This window comes from Aethalodelphis obliquidens, unplaced genomic scaffold, assembly GCF_003676395.1.
Source record: "Aethalodelphis obliquidens isolate GAN/ISIS:26980383/991018 unplaced genomic scaffold, ASM367639v1 scaffold41, whole genome shotgun sequence".
In the NCBI taxonomy this organism is placed as follows: Eukaryota; Metazoa; Chordata; class Mammalia; order Artiodactyla; family Delphinidae; genus Aethalodelphis; species Aethalodelphis obliquidens.
The window spans coordinates 8,643,170-8,660,847 of NW_020837985.1; the positions used below are offsets into that span (position 1 = coordinate 8,643,170).

Below are 17,678 nucleotides of genomic sequence, written 5' to 3' on the forward strand. Positions count from 1 at the left end.
AGGGATATTTCATATTATCCATCATTTTATTTTTAATAAGAGCCTATAATCATTGTAAATTATGTGATTAGTCTCTTAATTTTTTCCCACATCAAGTGTAGAGTCTGTAAAACAGTGAGTTTCATTCTGGATATTTTGAAACTGCCACTGCTTTGATTTAGTTTGGGTTAAAATATTTAACATATCTTGAAATTTTAATTTATATTACTGTAAAGTCTGAGATTTTCAGTTTACTTGTTTTTAAAAATGCTCTTAATTTCTTTTTCTGCTGTTTCCTCATTCTTGGAGTCTTTCTTATTTATTTATTTATTTTTGGAGTTCTTACTTTATCTATGTAATTGGTACTTTTATAGAAGGTATAGGATTTGGAAAACTCTCCTTTGTTTTCTCTAACACTACTCTTTTTGTAGTTTTCTTCCTATTTCTTTAAATATCTTCCCTTTCACTTCCTTCTCTGCCAGTCATTATTTAAATGTTTGCTTTCCCCAGGATTCTCTCCCCAATTACATCCTATTTTTCTTTGACGACCTTAGCTACTCAAACTAGTTGCTTTTGCTATCATTTATATGCTTTTGGTTCTTAAATTTATATTTCTAGTCTAGATCACTTGCCTACTACAGGATGTCCCACTTTCAGGTTTGTAACCTCAAGTTTAACCTGTGCAAAAGAAAATTTATTCTCTTTTTGATACTTCCTCCTACCCCCAAATTTGTCTTCCTCTGTTCCTTATTGGACACCACCATCCAACCACTTGTCCAGACTACCCTGTCTGTTCCTTTTGACTCCTCCCTCTTTGTACCTTCTAAGTTCAGTTGGTCTCCAAGTCGGCTTCCTACAAGTTTGTCTAGCCATTTCTCTCATATTGCAGAACTTTATGTTTGTTTGCAAATTAAAACTACACTCTTGTTCTTAACATGTGGCTCTCTCCACCTAGAATGATAATCCTCCCCCCTTTGCTGAATTCCTACTTCTTATTCAAGACTTAGTTTAGTTATTACTTCTTGCAGGAAGGTTAGGGCTGCACTACTGTTCTCCTATAGCAGTCTCTTCTGTCATAGCTGTTGTCACATAGAGTTATGATTCTCTTTGTATGTGATTATCTTCTCTTATCAGACTATGAGCTCCTGAAGGCCAGGGACTGCGACCTGTATTTGTCTTCCCTGCATTTAGCCTAGTGCCTGGGGCATGGCAGGTCTCATGAAAACCTTGCTAAAAGAATTAATGTGATTGTGTGTGTGTTTTTTCCAAGTAGATATATCTGTTGATTTTAAGACTGTAGCAGTTGCACCCTTGTTCCCCTCTGAATTTGGAACCAATTGAGAGAAATATAAATATCAGACTGATAAAAGTCAAAATATGAGCTTTATTACTAGTAAAGCCGGGTCAGAAAATATGGTTTGACTTTTGTCTATCATCAGGCTTCCCACTTACTTTCCAGCTAAATCTAGACTTTCCAGCGATGTGTCTAAGGGACGTTCCAGGTTGGCAGAGCAAATGCACTTACCAGCCTTCTGCAAGGAGGACACTCTTGAGTTAGACTTCTGGGTAACCCCCTAGTGGCCACGTAGAGACAGCCTTCCAGGACCGAATATACTGATCACGTAGAGGCAGAAAGAGTGACTTGCAGAATGCAGATTTGAAAGAGAAACCTTTGAGAGTGCACTGTTCATTCATTCAACAAACAGATATGCACTCTCTCTATGTGCTGGGCATTGCATAAGTGCTAAGGATACATATCCGGAGCTTATGTTTCAAGGCACGCTCAGTTCCTTTGTCCAGACTCACCAGTAAAATAAGTCACCCTTCCTCCTTATAATAGAAATTTTCTCTGGGAAAGGTAGGTCGGGAGAATAGAAAATTTTTCCAAACTGTATAGCTCATTCTTTAGCTATTGCATGTAAAATAAATTCCAAGGACTGATCATTTTAAGGATAAAGTGGCATGAAATACAGAGAAGCATACCGGAGCAGTCTTTTAGGAAAAGGGGAAATTTCAAAGCTGTGGTCATATTTTAGAAAATCATGTGTGACGTCTGATCATGGTAATTTGTTTTCCTTTGCTCCAGTACTTGATTTAGGATTTTAAAGGCCATTTAGTGCCTCGCCCTGATTTACCTCCAGCATGGGGCTGCCAAGTATTCACTTAACGTAAGTTGCTTAGAAAATCTAGTCCACAGGGAGGTATGGTGGTGGCATCTCACAGTGATGGGGAAGTTCTAGAGACCTCAGCCACGAATACCAGTGCACTGTTGGCAGTGAAGTTCTATCAGGTCAGTATCTTCTGTGACGTTGTTTCCAAATGCCCTAGCATTTATCATCTCTGTCATTCATTTGGTCTCATAAATGGTGCTTTATATGATTCATTTATTATAATGTATTAGATGAACTTAAGATGCCGCCAGTATTATAATTTTTTATCCATTGCGTAAATTAGGTAGTAAGTACAATGTCCTGCGTACCTCAAGTACACAATAAGAAAAAATCATATACGTAGTTCTTTAAATCATTATGCAAGGGGAGTGGTTCTTGAGAACTTGAATGGTCATAGTAGGAAGCGGGGGTTTTTTCTAGAAATAGGAATTCTGGTATCCCATCTCTAGAGACTGACTCAGAAGGTCCTGGCTGGGACCAGGGAGTATTCAGTTAAAAACATATATTCCAGTAGACTCTTTTTCAGATGCCTCATAGAACCCTAAGGAAAGCATTGTACTATGGAAACACAGTTTACTTAGGTAGGATTTCTTATGAGGTAACCTTTTATCAAAAGAGAGTAATAAACACATTCACATCATAAAAGCAGAAGAGTTGAGAGTGTTGTTTTAGTTAGGGAAGTTGAGGGTGTTCTAACTGTTCCCTAGAGAGAACGTTTGTGTTAAGAGTGTGGTAGAAACATCAGCATAATTCGATATATATAATTCTACCTGGAGATTGAGGGTGAATTTGGTTACTTGCCATTATGGTTTTGTTTGCATCTGCCTTTTCTTTTTAGTAAAGGAATACTCATCTTGTTTTCTGTAGTATTGATTTCTTACAATTTTGTTAGTATTTTTTGTTGTTGTTGCTTGATATTTAAAAAAAATTTTTTAACATCCTTATTGGAGTATAATTGTTTTACGATGGTGTGTTAGTTTCCTCTGTATAACAAAGTGAATCAGCTATACATATACACATATCCCCATATCCCCTCCCTCTTCCATCTCCTTCCCACCCTCCCTATCCCACCCCTCTAGGTGGTCACAAAGCACCGAGCTGATCTCCCTGTGCTATGCGGCTGCTTCCCACTAGCTCTCTATTTTACATTTGGTAGTGTGTATATGTCCATGCCACTCTCTCACTTTGTCCCAGCTTATCCTTCCCCATCCCTGTGTCCTCAAGTCCATTTTGTACGTCTGCATCTTTATTCCTGTCCTGCCCCGAGGAAGAGAAAAACAGATACCGTATGCTAACACATATATGGAATCTAAAAAATAACGAAAAACAAAAAACAGTTTTGTTATATTTTAAAGGTCTTCATGTTAGGAACCAGTTTTGTGACTTATTCACACATCCCATCACAGTCCCTAGCTTCGTACCTTGACTGTAGTAGGCATTTGATAGCACATTAATTACAGATGTGCAGGGAATTTACCAGTTAATAACAAAAATTATTACATCATTTGATATATTATGATTGTAGTTATTATATACCAGAAAAATTAAAGCCAGGTAAACTCTTAAGTTATTATTATTTTTTTAACCAATGTTCTATGTTTCTTTTTTTTTTTTTCCTTACCTTTTTCTTTATCTTCCTTGGCTGGATTGTTGTTGCTTTTCCTCATTTTGTAGCTATAACTGAAAACTTGTCTACTTTGTTTGATGCCTTTAGACATGTCCCAATACTCCATCTAAGAGAATAAGGATAATCCTAGGTCCTAGGTTGCCTGTGACTGCCAAGATTTATATCACTGGTCCTGGCATAATTATTAATAGCATCCTCAAGTCACTCTAGAGATGCTAAATCACTTAAGCATCCCTGGGCCTCACAACCATCTGAATCAGTGATTTGCAAATGGAGTTCTTGCCTTTACTTATCCATAGAGGTCCTTCTGAGGCTCTGTAAGTTTGTCTTTGCTGTGTTAATGTTAGTGGCTCTTTCTGTATTTTGATTTCTAATGTGAGGATTCCTACACCCTGAAGTTTTGTTGTCCTCTAACAAGTAGCACTAATAGCATCTTTATTTTTATTGAGAATTTGTGTTTTTTTAAATGGGGAATTTTTAACTTATTTTAATCTTATTTTTGAACTATACAATAGAAGGTTTTGGCTGTCTCAAGAAAATTTTGCCCTTTCAAAATGGATTCTAAATGGGTGAGAGAGAATTCTTAGGCCATTAGCTTATGTCTAGGCATTGATATAAGAAAAACAATGTTCAAGGACACATAAGAAAACAATATTCCATGGTGTTCCATGAACATTTGTTCATGTTAAGGGTTCTTTACAAGAAGTTCTAACTAAAGGGAAAGTTGTAAGTTCAGTTTCTTTTGTTCTTTTCCATAGTAAAGGAATTTAGATATACACTGATCTCAGTTTTTGTTTATCTTTGAAGAACACATTTCCTTCTTAATGTAGGATACTCCTGTACTCTTTGGCTAGCTTTGTCATATTACATATTTACCAAGATTTGCTCTGAGAAGTGGAAAGTAAGTTTTTGTACAAAGCTCCAAAGATTGGTTTGTTGAAATATACTACAGAGATGGAAACTGTCGGAGCCCTCAAATACTTTGCCAACTGTTTCCCTAGCTGGGTGTTAAATCTCCTTTTGAAGATAAAGGGTTTTTTGTCAGCTAGAGTTTTTGTTAGACTGTGTTTTAAATAGGACTCTTAAAACACATTTGTGCTTTAGTACTTTACCTTCTCAGTTACGTTATAAATTTTACGTACTCTGATTTGCCTTATGCCCTTCTTCTTCTATCTTAATCATAATCCTTAAATTTATCTTTGACCATTACATAATTCTCTCTTCCCCCCAAACATATTAATTGTGCAAAATAATTATCAATATAATAGTACCATGGTGTGGATTCAAGAGGAAAGTTGTTGTTCACATGCTTTTTTAAACAATTACATCTGGAGAAAATGTGATTCCTTTTGTAATTCTTAACAGTTCTACTGACATTATCATAGAGGACCTTTAGTCAGTATTTTATCTATTAAACAAAAAAGGGAATCACATACTATTTCAGTTTTCAGTTCTGCCTCATCTAATTTCTTACCTCCGGAGATGGGGACACGGGAATGCTGTGTACTCCCTTCCAAGACCACCACTGAGTGCACTTGAAGAAGGTCTGTGGCACGCAGCATCTGGTCATATGGTCTTAGAAGTAGGGATGAACCATACATTATGTCCTAATGGTGGTGGGGACAGAGGTGTGAGTACTTTTTTTTTCCTGTTTTCCTGTTGCAGCTCTGGTTTCTGTGTCATCCAGTGGATCCTTTCTTATTTGTTTTGCAAACTAAGCCAACATCAGATGAAATGAATAGAGAATTGTATTTCCTTATTTTAATGTTTGTGTTATTTGTTTTTTCATATGAGGATTCCAAAAGGTTTTCAAATGCAATCTTGCAGGATTAGATTTTCTAAAAGCCATGATTATTCTGTATTTTATTGCTCTTGTCCTTGTGTAACTCTATTGAGTAATATTTTTTTTTCAGTTAAGTATGATAGTATACTGTAAAGTCTATGTATAAATCTGTAAATTGACTGTAAGTAGGACAATGCCTAATATATTTTTTTCCTTTAAAATTGTGATAGTGGGGGAAAAATGTGTTGAGTACAGACTGATCACTAGTTGACGCAGCAAAATGCTATTTTTTCCCTACAGAGAGTATCTCAGAGTAGTATTTTGTTTTGTTTTGTTTTTCGTTTTTTTTGTTGTTGTTGTTACACGGGCCTCTCACTGTTGTGGCCTCTCCTGTTGCGGGGCACAGGCTCCAGACGCGCAGGCTCAGCGGCCATGGCTCACAGGCCCAGCCGCTCCGCGGCATGTGGCATCTTCCCGGACTGGGGCACGAACCCGTGTTCCCTGCATCGGCAGGCGGACTCTCAACCACTGCGCCACCAGGGAAGCCCTCAGAGTAGTTTTGTGAAGTGTGCAGAGTTTTGTCCATGTTATGCCTTTTGTAGAGGCAAGTATTGCAATGCAGTGGAAAGACCATCTTTTAAAAAAGAATTGGAACTTTAATTCCATTTACTGCCTTTGTTGTCCTCTTTTCCATGAAGTTTATGTGCCTGGGAATAAAGAACAAGTAGTGAAATTGAGAATGAAAGGAGAGAACGTATAGAATTACATGCGGAAAGAATCATGTAATAAAATACTCCTCTAATGGATTAGAATCCTTTCAAAAGGAACACTTTCCTAAAGATAAGACTATTTTGTTCCCATTTCACTTTGACCCCTGTCTAATTAGTCACCAAACCCTTTTGATGCTTCCTTTGTGCCGCCTTCTATGTTCCTTCCTTTCTAAGCTCTGGGTCATTAGAAAACGCCTTTTGGGTTTTCCATGCAGCGTCCTCCACAGTGAAACTTGCACTGTTCCATCTGCCTGTCATTGTCCTCCACTGTCTTCAGTGTATCCTTATAGTTCAGTCTACTTGTTCTTCAGGGGGAGCCCTCAGCTCAAATCCTATGTCCTTCACAAAACCTCCCTTCATTTGACCTGGGAGTGCTTTCTTTCTTCTCTCAACTTCTGTGGCCCTATGGCCATGTGGTCCATTTGACATTAGATGTCCCTTGTCCTCCAGTGTTGTCCAAATCTTGTTTTAAATTTCAATTTTTAAACCTTTGTCTTTTCAAGTAGATAGTTACCTTTTTGATCCTCTGTGGCTCTTAACAGTACCTTGTGCATGTGTTGAAGTGCAGGAATAACACCCGTATTACAGGCTTTATATGTGGTGTCTATATGTGTGTGTATGGTATATGTAAATCTACATATTAAGTGTTCAGTACTTGGGAGGGATATGTGTGAGTGGGATTGTAATATTACTAAATCTTTTAATTGTGTGAAGTGAATGTCTTGTTCTGACACTAACTGAATGAATAACTTGACTTTTAATTTTAACCTTGAAGAGAATATATGTGATGCAGACTCTTTTTTTTTTTGCGGTACGTGGGCCTCTCACTGTTGTGGCCTCTCCCATTGCGGAGCACAGGCTCTGGACGCACAGGCTCAGCAGCCATGGCTCACGGGCCCAGCCGCTCCACGGCATGTGGGATCTTCCCAGAACGGGGCATGAACCCGTGTCCCCTGCATTGGCAGGCGGACCCTCAACCACTGCGCCACTAGGGAAGCCCTGATGCAGACTCTTTTAAAGGGCTTTGGATACCATAGAGCTCGAGGTCTTGAAGTAGTGAATTTTTTAAATCTTCTAATAGTAAAACACGCTCTTTTCACCTTGATTACTGATAGCTTCCACTAGGCCTAAAAATAAAGCATGAATTGTTTAGAGTGATTCATTTGACACTGTCAGCTGTTCGCTGGAGAAATTACATTGTCCTGGCATTTATTTAGTATTTTGTGGTGGACAGTGTACTTTATCATTTTGATTTTTATAGCACATATCAACAGATATTAAATTCATTTTGTTTACCAGTGAACTTTGGGTCCAAATTCATTTAGTGAAGGAACATTTTTTGTGAATGTCTGCTATATTCCAGACACGCACAACAATGAACAAACCATATGGGCTTTATGTTGGAGTGACTCATTTTCAGGGGGGAAAGACAGACATGTGTATAAATAAGTACAATAATTTGTTATAGATACAATGATAGAAATATCATAAAGACTAAAATCCAGTAATCATAGCCATTCCCATTGGAAAGTATGACACTTAGAAAGCCCTAAATATGCCAGAGAATTCCTAATGCATTACATGTTAGAATTAACAGAGATAATATAATTGTTTTGTAGAAGTTATAGATACTGTTAATTTCTCCTTTAATAGATCATGAGACAAACCTAATTTAAAATCATACAGTTGGTTCCCATCATAAGATCTAAACATTCTTCAACTTCATTATTTTTGTTTTAGAGGATAGCTTTTTCCCAAGTACCCAGTGCCATGATGGTGTTTAATAATAGACATTAATAGTGTAATTATTAATAATTTAATACTGGAGATATTACTATTTCCAGTTAGATTTAAATTATCATTGGTAATATAGTTAGTTGAAAGCATAAGTAACTTATTTTAAAAGGGGTCTTAATGAATTATCCAAACCCCCAGACTTACAAAGCTGCATAGGAAAGCAAATGTCATCACAAACTAGGAGTCCTCACTGGTGGACCAACCACTTAGATTATTGGCCCCATTAAGCAGAATTCTCCCAGCATCCCTGTATGCCCATGTACCCGATCCATGGCTTCTGTCAGCTCAGCCATGAGGTTTTCTGTGCAGCTACTCAAGTCCTTCTGTGAATGCCTGTTGGATCAGGACGGGTTGGAAATTATTTCTGACACCTCACCATGAAAGAAGGAGGACGATAGAGGTCAATACATTTCACTCCTGCCTGAGGCGAGGACTAGGAGATGCTGGTGAATCCACATGGTGTCTTGGGTGTCTTTAAAGAAGAAATGGTTAATTTAGGAGAGCAGAATTTACCAAAAAAAAAAAAAATTCCAAAAGGTTTTTATATATATATATATAATGTTTTTAAAGTGGCTTCTACATTCCAGGCAATTTTTTATATTGATTTAGTACTCCTAACCCTGAGAGATGGGTAGGATTTTTCTGTTTCCTCACTAAGGCTCAGAGAGCATTATTGAACAGGTTGCCCCATGAGCCTGTGTGCACACCACTGTAATATGCAGCTTGGTACTTTTTTTTGGGTCATAATTTTTCTTTCCAGCTATGCCCCAGTTCCATTTTTCCATAGTTCACTTACCTACTTGAGACTTCCTGTTCCTCCTCCTGCTGTATCATACGTAGGGTTCTAAATTCCATATGCTGCAGGAGGAGAATGGTGAATTACCTTGTCCTTTATGTGTTAGAATTAAATTTAAAGGAAGAATTCATATTGCTTAGACCTGCCAGTTGCTTGAGGCTTTCTTGTGATATGCTTAGCCCCTTTTTCCTTTGGACAAGACGAGGTTGGGAAGCAGTTGAAAACTGAGGAGTGTGTTGGAAGGGATCAGAAGCTAGGATGAGGAGGAATTAAAGGAATGCTTTAAGAAAACCATATAAGTTTATTTTCTTATTCAAACTATATGAAAATCTATATTTAGTAAACTAGCAATACAATACTTTAATAGTATCTTGTTTAAGCTGTTTGGCCTTGTCAGCAGAATTTGATAGGGATATTATCAAGTTCTCCATAGCTTTACATTTGATGTCAACACGTTAGCTAAGTTACAGTGTATTAGAACCTTCTGCTAATTAATTACAAGTAAAGTGAACTAGGTGCTTCCTGCACAGTAGGTAAAAGGATCTAAGCAGGAAGATCAGCTAGAAAATCATCTCCTACAACATGAAGGACTATGTTCAGGTACCTGCAGCTGAACTCGAAAAGCCTTATGAACTGACTTCAGCAAGGGAGTCACCCACATTTCTGTGCCTCAGTAGGTCCAATGATTTTATTTTACTTGTTCTTGTGGTGTTTATAAGTACAGAATTGTCTTATTTAAAATAGAGTTCTTTCTTTTGTGATTACTGTTACCACTCACTTTCACCTTGTATTACCTTCAGTATGTTATCATTTTATAGAAACCTGAGTAAATTGAAGCTTTCAAATCTAGTTTCATCTGTCTTCTCTGTAGTTGGTAAGTTTTCATGCATAGTAAGTGGTCAAGAAGTTGTTTTTGTTTTGTTTCGTTTTGAACCTCCTGGAGAAGCTCACTGTGATTGTTTATTTCCCTCCATGGCAGTGCATTCCTCATCTGTTAGCCAGACTCATTCCTGCAGTCATGTTCATGGGTAATGGTTTGTGGAGAGCTAAAATGTTTAAAGTAATGTAGAAATTGTCTGGTGCTTGAATTCAGAGTGGCAGTTACCCTTTAAAGTCATCAGATCTGCTTGGAATCTCAGCTCCTCTTCTTACCGGCTGTATGATATGGGACAAATGGGCCTCCCTTAGCCTCTGTTTCCTCGTTTATCACACAAAGCTGAAAATAGCACCTCAGAGAGCTGCCGTAGGAGTATATGAATGATGCTGTAAAGTACTTAGTGTAGTGCTGCACACATCACGTTCAGAAAATAGCAGTTACCCCACTGGTTCTCCTCTTGTTATTGAAGGCTTGTTGTGAACCACATGTAAAGTTTGTTGGATTTTTAGATGATTAATTCTCAGCAAAGGTTGTCACGTTGTTGGCAATACTATCTCAAGGGCCCTCAAGCACCTCTGCTTACCCCGATTATAAGTACTTACAGTGTTACTAGTAATAACTACCATTTTATTGAATGCTTACTGTGTATTACACCCTTAATAAGAACTTTACATATAGTTTTATTTCATTTTCCCAATAAATATGAAGAAGGCGTTATTACACCCATTTAACTGATAAGGAAATGTAGGTAAAATAAGAGAAGGTAACGTGCCTTCCTAGGTGGACAGTGAGAGACCTTGGGTTCACCACGGTCGGTGTGACCCCAGAGCCCCTGCCCTTTAACCCCATGCTACCTATGTCTTTTTACTCATCTGTCTCTTCCAGTACACCTAAGCTTCCTGAAAGTGGGAACTGGATATTATGTGTATTTCAAGTCCCCATTTTTTGGAAGCCTCTTTAAACTAAAAGCAGTGTATAATATCAGAAAGTATCAATGTGAGACATAATACCTTATTAAGAATTCTTTCTTACCTATTGAAAATTACATAATTTACCATTCTGACAGGAAACTTGAAGCTTTGGGACTTGTTTTTCAGTTCCATTCTCTCTTTGCCATAATAGCAATTTGAATTTACTATATTTGGCCTTGTGTTAGTGATAGCAGAGTATTCATCCTAATCTTCTTATCAGGTTATAAGCTTCTTTCATCATTGCAGTTCCTAGCTCAGTGCTCTATATAAGTTAATCACTTGATACATATTTGATTTTAATTTATTTCAGTGTATTAATATTCATCTGAAGTATTTTTATATTAGGTATAGTTGACACAGAGATATGACTTTTGCTTACTTGGCTTTTACCCTTGTTTTTCTTTCTAGTAATCTAGCCTGTGTTTTGCTTTTGGACTTTAAAAAGAGTTCAGGTATTTTGGTGTTAGTCTGAAAAAAATTCCCTAATGGACTCTTTGGAATTTTTTCTTCTATTAAAGTAGAAAACATCCTGAACAATGTATAACATTTTACATTATCAGCATGTAGTGCCTATGTATATATTGCTGAATTATTCACTATTTTTTTTTAATAACAAGTTTATGAACTTCTCAAGGGCAGGGATCTTGTCTCTTATACTTTCTTGTATCTGTGGCATCTAGCCACTGATGGTGGCTAGGGACATAGCAGGTGCAGATGAAATATTTGGATGTTGATTGATTTGACCACTAATATCTCTGGGTTTGTGGAAAGAGCATGAGGTTTCAGAGTTAGACATTGGTTTCTCACCCAGCCATTGCTGTTGAGTAAGTTACTTGGTCAGTTCTGCTACAGTTTCCACTCTTGTAAAGTAGTAGTGATAATAATACCTAACAAATTTGCTGGAAATGTTAAATAATGTATGCACACTGCTTTATGATAACTAAAGATGCTGTACATGTCTTAATTCTGTCTTGTTTTTATCAATATAATGGCTCCATTCTATGACAAATCTGGACTCAGTCTTATATGTTTGGGCCTGTTGGGCAGTTAACTTGACGTGGTGTATGACTGCATGCATGAGTCATGTATACTTCATGAGCAGAGTGAGGTCTGGAGAGGTTGTCTGTTGAATAACATTACTCAATAAGATAATAGAAGTCTGCTGAAGTCTGCGTTCTCTTAACTTCTAGCTTAAGTGTTCTCTCATACCATATTTTGGTTTCTAAATACATACAAGTGCACACTTACACACAGACACACATACCCCAGTTTCATAAATCATGGGAAGAATTTTATAATGGCTCAAGACCAGCATTCCCATTAAGTTATTAGTTTGTAGGACAAGAAAATGGATCCCTCCTACTTACATAGTTCTTTCCAGAGAGTTGATGTGCGTTACCCAAGGTCATGTAGCCATTTAAGTGAAACAATTGGAATGAACCCAGGTCTTCTAATCCAAATCCTTGACCCTTTCCAAGATGCCAACAACTGAAAATGTATAGAGCAGCCTTTGAGCATTTTTTGAAATTCCTGGACTTTCCCTTGATGTTGATTCTCCCTCACTCTTGTGGTTCCTTTGTATGATGCATCTTATAGATACAGGTGTTAACTGTTTTCACCAGCTACACTAGGAGCGAACTGCCATTTTAAGACCATTGTAGCTGGAGCTGAGTGGATTGGGCTGGGCAGGAAAAGTGGGGGTGAGGGAGGTGGAGGTAGGGGTAGGGGCTGCAGAGAGTAGTAGGAAATGAGACCAGAAGGGAGGCAAGGTGGGGTACCAGTTGTGTATATGCTTTATAGGATGAATTGGGCAGGTTTTATGTGAATGTGCATGCATGTGTGTACACACACACATGCCCCAAAACAGTTTGGACAGTTTGGTTTGAAACTTTGGAGTAATTAATTAGCATGTTCATTTTGACCTGGTGTCTTTGGGGAGGGGAGGAGAAATTTAACTTTTTCACTTCTTAAGTAATAATTGAATTTGCATGCCTTTTTCTATTTCTGGCTGTTTGAACTTTCCCCCTTTATTTTAAATAACCCATAAATATTCAGAAACTTGAATTTCTAGGTCAGTTTACAGTACGATTAATCTCTGTACTTTGTGATTTTATTCTTTTTGAACAGGAGTGTGTTGCTGCTGTTCAGCTTTGCGTCCTCGCTACAAACGCCTGGTGGACAACATATTCCCTGAAGATCCAAAAGTAATTTGATCTACATCTACTGATCCTTCTCTTTGCTGACCCATCCTTCCCCCCTGCTGACCTCCCTAAAGGTTTCCCTAATTTCATTTCTCTACTTTTACTCCCAAATCTCATCATGTACACTACTATTTTTATACTACTCTGTTTTTTTTAACCTTTAAATGATCCATGCTTGCTTGTCTGACTTTCAGATTCTTTTCTTAGATTAAAGTATAAATTCAGAATGATGGACGGATGATGTTCTTTAGTCTGTATAGTTCCTAAATTCAAGTAATACTCACTTACCAAAAATCTATGAACTAGTGTCAGATCATTTGTATGAAATGCCAAAAGAACACAACTGTGAATACAGACTTGGTCTTCTGCTCTCGCCAAGCTCCTAGACAAGTAAATTGGCAATTACAATATTGTGTGAAAGAATATGTTGTGATAGAGAAATAAGTACAGGGTACTGCTGGAGTAGGTAGGAATGATATCTAATCTGGGCTTGGGAGAAGAAAGGCCTGAAGGAAATGAAATCTAGGCTAAGATCCAAAGAATAAATAGGGTTGGCCACACAATTTTCAGAAGAGAATTGAGAAGTAAAGGGAGAATATTCCAGGCAGAGTTTGTTCTCTTTTTACTTAAGTGCTTTTTAATTTTTTATAAAAGTTACTTTATTGTGGAAGACGACTGGTTTCAAAGCAGTTGTCTTTGATTGATTTTGTTTGACACTGTCTTAAATTTTCCAAGACTCCTTTAGTCTAGTGTTAAATGGATAGGGACAAAAAAGTGTTACATGGGTTTGACTTCCAGAAGTTGCTTTATTTTAAAATGTAGCCAACCCTAGAAACCTTTTGGTTATCTTGATATTAATTTATGAGATACACCTCATTTTTAATCATATCTGATTTAAATACTCAGCAATTTGTAGGAGGCCTATCAATTAAATATTTTGGCTGCGAGATATCCTGGATAATTTATGGCATATAAATAACTCTAAGATATGGTACCTGCCTTTAAGAAGCTTTCCATCCATTTGACTGATATAAAGCGAAAGCATACTAAATATTAAATCACAATGCATAAATCAGTAAGAAAAATGTTAAGTAAAACAGGTGGTAAAGTTTCTGCCTTTATATCAGGGAGGTATCACATGGGTTGGCAATCTCTGTGAAGCATTCTCAGAAGAAATGTAATTTGCTGAACTCTGAAGGATGTGCACCATCTGGAGAAGCAGAGATTAATCTCTTTGTTGCCGGCAAGAGAAAAATCATGGTAAAGTAAGAGATACCTTTGCGAACAAGAGCCTTCAAATGAAGGTGCCTATAGCCTAATTGAAGTGTAATGAGTGATAATTGTACACAATTCCTGATTGGAAATTTCAGAAGTATCATTTAATAGACTGAATATTCGGATCATTTCCTTAAGGAATCTGGAACATACGATTACTGAAGATAAGGTGGAGTGCAGATTAGGGAGGAATGTGAATGACAGACAAGGCACCTGCTTTATCCCCTGTAACTTACAGGCAGTGAGGGAGCTTTGAACACTTTTGATCATGGGAGTGGTGGCAGGTAAATTAGAGAATGGTTACAGAAAGAATCTTTATTTTTGCCAAGTATTTAGATAAGATTTACTTAAATAGCAATCTGTAAAATAAGGTTTAAGGAAAAGAAAAGATTTACATGAACCTTGCATACATATGGCAACCATAAACCCAGTTGACTACATTTCTTATTTTTAATTTATTAAACGAACAAATCTTGTGGTATATCCAAAACACGTCCAACAGTAGATACCGAGAGTGCAGAGGTCTACATGTCATAGTCTCTGCCTTCAAAGAGTGCTCTAATGAGGGGAACAAATAACCAAACCTTTTCTTATAATGACTAAAATATGTTCTATTCCTTACATACTATATGCAATTAATTGAGCTATCTTTCTGTAAAGGAAGGTGTTAGAATAATCCATTGCTTGTGAAAGCATATTTAAATGCTTTTCCTAAATGGGGCATTTATTTAACTTTTTGAAAATTCTACATATCCAGAATGGTGATTAGCTCTTAAGAGGCTATATCCAGGAAGGTTCAGCGTAAATATGGATTAATTACCAATCCAAAAAGGGGAAATGTGAAGCAGGCAACACTTAGAAATACAAAAAATAAGCATGAAAATATAAATATAACCTATTTCACTTGTTTTTTTTATTTTTATTTTTAGGATGGCCTCGTTAAAGCTGATATGGAGAAATTGACATTTTATGCTGTATCTGCTCCAGAGAAACTGGATCGAATTGGTTCTTACCTGGCAGAAAGGTTGAGCAGGGATGTTGTCAGACATCGTTCTGGGTAAGGAAACTAATTGCTGCTAATATAGTATCTTTGGAAAATTCTTCCTAGGCTAAATCATCCTATAAATTATTTTGCCATGTAGTCAGGGAAAGATAACATATGGAGAATAAAACATTGTAATATCATATAAGGAAATGTGTAATACCGAATAGATGCTGTAGCTTTTATTACTTTCTTGGTGGTCAGGTTTAAGAATAAACTCATGTTACTTAACAGAGTTGTTTAAGTATCCATTAATTTTTAAGACTTCCCTAATGGAAATAGTAGAAATTGATTCCCTTAGTCTGTCAGCGCAGTACTGTAATTTAAAAATCAGTCTCAAAATTGAAAACTATCAGAAATTCTGTTAACGAACTGATTTTTATCACAGCTCCAGTTTTACCTATCAGAGGAGCAATAAAAGAGAGCTATGTTAGGCTTAAGGTTCAGAATATGTAAGCATGCTGATTTGACCTGTGCTAGCTATACATCTACCTATAAATAAAGGTCTACCATCTTAATCCATTCTCTGTGCTTGAACAGCAGTAACTTTGCAATTTGGTTTATAAATACTTTTCCATATTGTCATTTTATGATACTAGTTTCTTAGAGTATTCCTTTCTCCGAGTGCTATACTGGCTTTCTCTACTTCTGCATTGTTACCATTTAGAGCATTTGATACAAATGTGAGTCTTGATACAAGTAGTTTTTATAGTTGACTGTTCAAGCAAAGTTATCTGAAGTCTGAATTTTAATTTTTAGTATAAGCTTTAAAATCTGATGAATATGGTAAAATGTATGATACCTTTCCTTATAATATTGCTGATAGTGTTTTATATACTCATATTTACAAATACAAATAGATTGTGTTAGAAATTTAGGCACGTTTCTTATAATAACTTTTGGGTTGGATGCAAAGAAATGTGGTTAAAAGCCTGGAAAATGGAGAATATTTGTGTTTACAAAAAAATTCACATGAAGGTAATGTTAAAGAAGCTCTGGGAGAGTTTTTGGTGAGCAGGAGAAAATGGGATAGTACAGTATAGTTTCTGTATACTTCCACATGAGGATTGTTTTATAATCTCAAGATCATTTGTGTTGTGTGAAGATTAGGATCTCACTTAGAAGCTGCTAAATTTGCCTTTCTGTGCTCTGTGCATTTAAGTAAACTTATTTTAATTATCCCTATGAAAGCGATTAGGAGAATTAAGAGAGCTAGAGATGTGTTGACATTATTTTTCTCTTATATTTAGGTATGTTTTAATTGCTATGGAGGCATTGGACCAACTTCTTATGGCCTGCCATTCTCAAAGCATCAAGCCATTTGTAGAAAGCTTTCTTCATATGGTAGCAAAGCTGCTGGAATCAGGGGAACCAAAGCTTCAAGTTCTTGGAACAAATTCTGTGAGTAAAACTATTCTCTAATTTTAAGTTTAATTAGCATAACTTGGATTAACTCTTTTTAGAGTGTCTGTCTGGTAGAAGCAGATGCTCTGGTCAGGGCATTTGGACAACCAGTACAGTGGTAGATGATTAGAACATTTTGTCTCTAGTTTTTATTGTCGCTGCTTTTGAAATCTGGGATGTTAACCAATCATAAGGAACAACAGAAACTCAGTTGGCCATAAATGGAAGGCTTTTCTTTTCCCCCAGGCCTTCTTACACTACTTCTGAACTATTTCTGCTAACAGCATTCATTTTCTTTTATCCGGAACCATAGTTTGTTAAACATGTGTGGGGTTGGGGAAGGCATATCTAATAAAGAAAATAAAATACAGTGATAACCTTTCTCCTCTTGTCTTTAGTTTCATTGTATAACCTTCAGTCTTTCAGTTCCAACTTCATCTCTGAGGAAGCTTTCAGGCATTCAGCCAATCTATATGTTCCCATCCAGATTTTTATCAACAAATAACAGAGTCATATACTACCTGCTATTGTTTATAGATAACTGTTTTGTGGTTAGGAAGTGTAGGGGGTGACTGACAGCATGGATTCTAGGGTTCGACTGCCTTTCTTTGAATTATGCCTGTGACACTTTCTAGCTGTGTATCTTGGGCAAGTTATTTAACCTCTCCTTGCCTTAGTTTTTCATCTGTGAAATGAAGATAATAATAGTACCGATCTTGGTACTCCTGTTGTGTGATATGAGTTAATACAAATAAAGTTCTTAGAGCAGTGTTTGGCACTGTTAGTTATTGTTGGTAGTAATATAATGTTTTTCTTTTTTTGAAGCAAGAGTATGTAAATAAAATCCTCATTAAAAAGCCCTTAATATGATTTTGTCCATTTGTTTCAGAGGGAAAATATTGGCTATTTCCAAGTGCAGTTAGGTGGTGTGACAGGCTCCATTTCTGGCAACATGGCTGCTTATGCTTCTCCTATTTCCTTTACA

At 36.8% G+C, this 17,678-nt stretch overlaps 1 protein-coding gene across 9 annotated transcripts in view; it reads left to right on the forward strand.

Moving 5' to 3' along the window:
• The window catches only part of EFR3A (EFR3 homolog A), a 180,270-nt gene that overhangs the window by 21,459 nt on the left and 141,133 nt on the right, over positions 1-17,678 (forward strand). For 8 of the 9 annotated variants that reach the window (XR_003438377.1, XR_003438378.1, XR_003438379.1 and 5 more), the window contains exons 2-4: positions 12,899-12,975; positions 15,177-15,304; positions 16,540-16,690. Coding sequence is in view for 4 of the 9 variants with exons in the window: in XM_027132483.1 (XP_026988284.1) it covers positions 12,899-12,975; positions 15,177-15,304; positions 16,540-16,690 (356 nt within the window). In the remaining 5 variants the exon portion in view is untranslated. Of the gene's footprint in view, positions 1-12,898; positions 13,047-15,176; positions 15,305-16,539; positions 16,691-17,678 lie in introns of those variants that run through there. The other variant, XM_027132485.1, reaches the window with a different exon arrangement.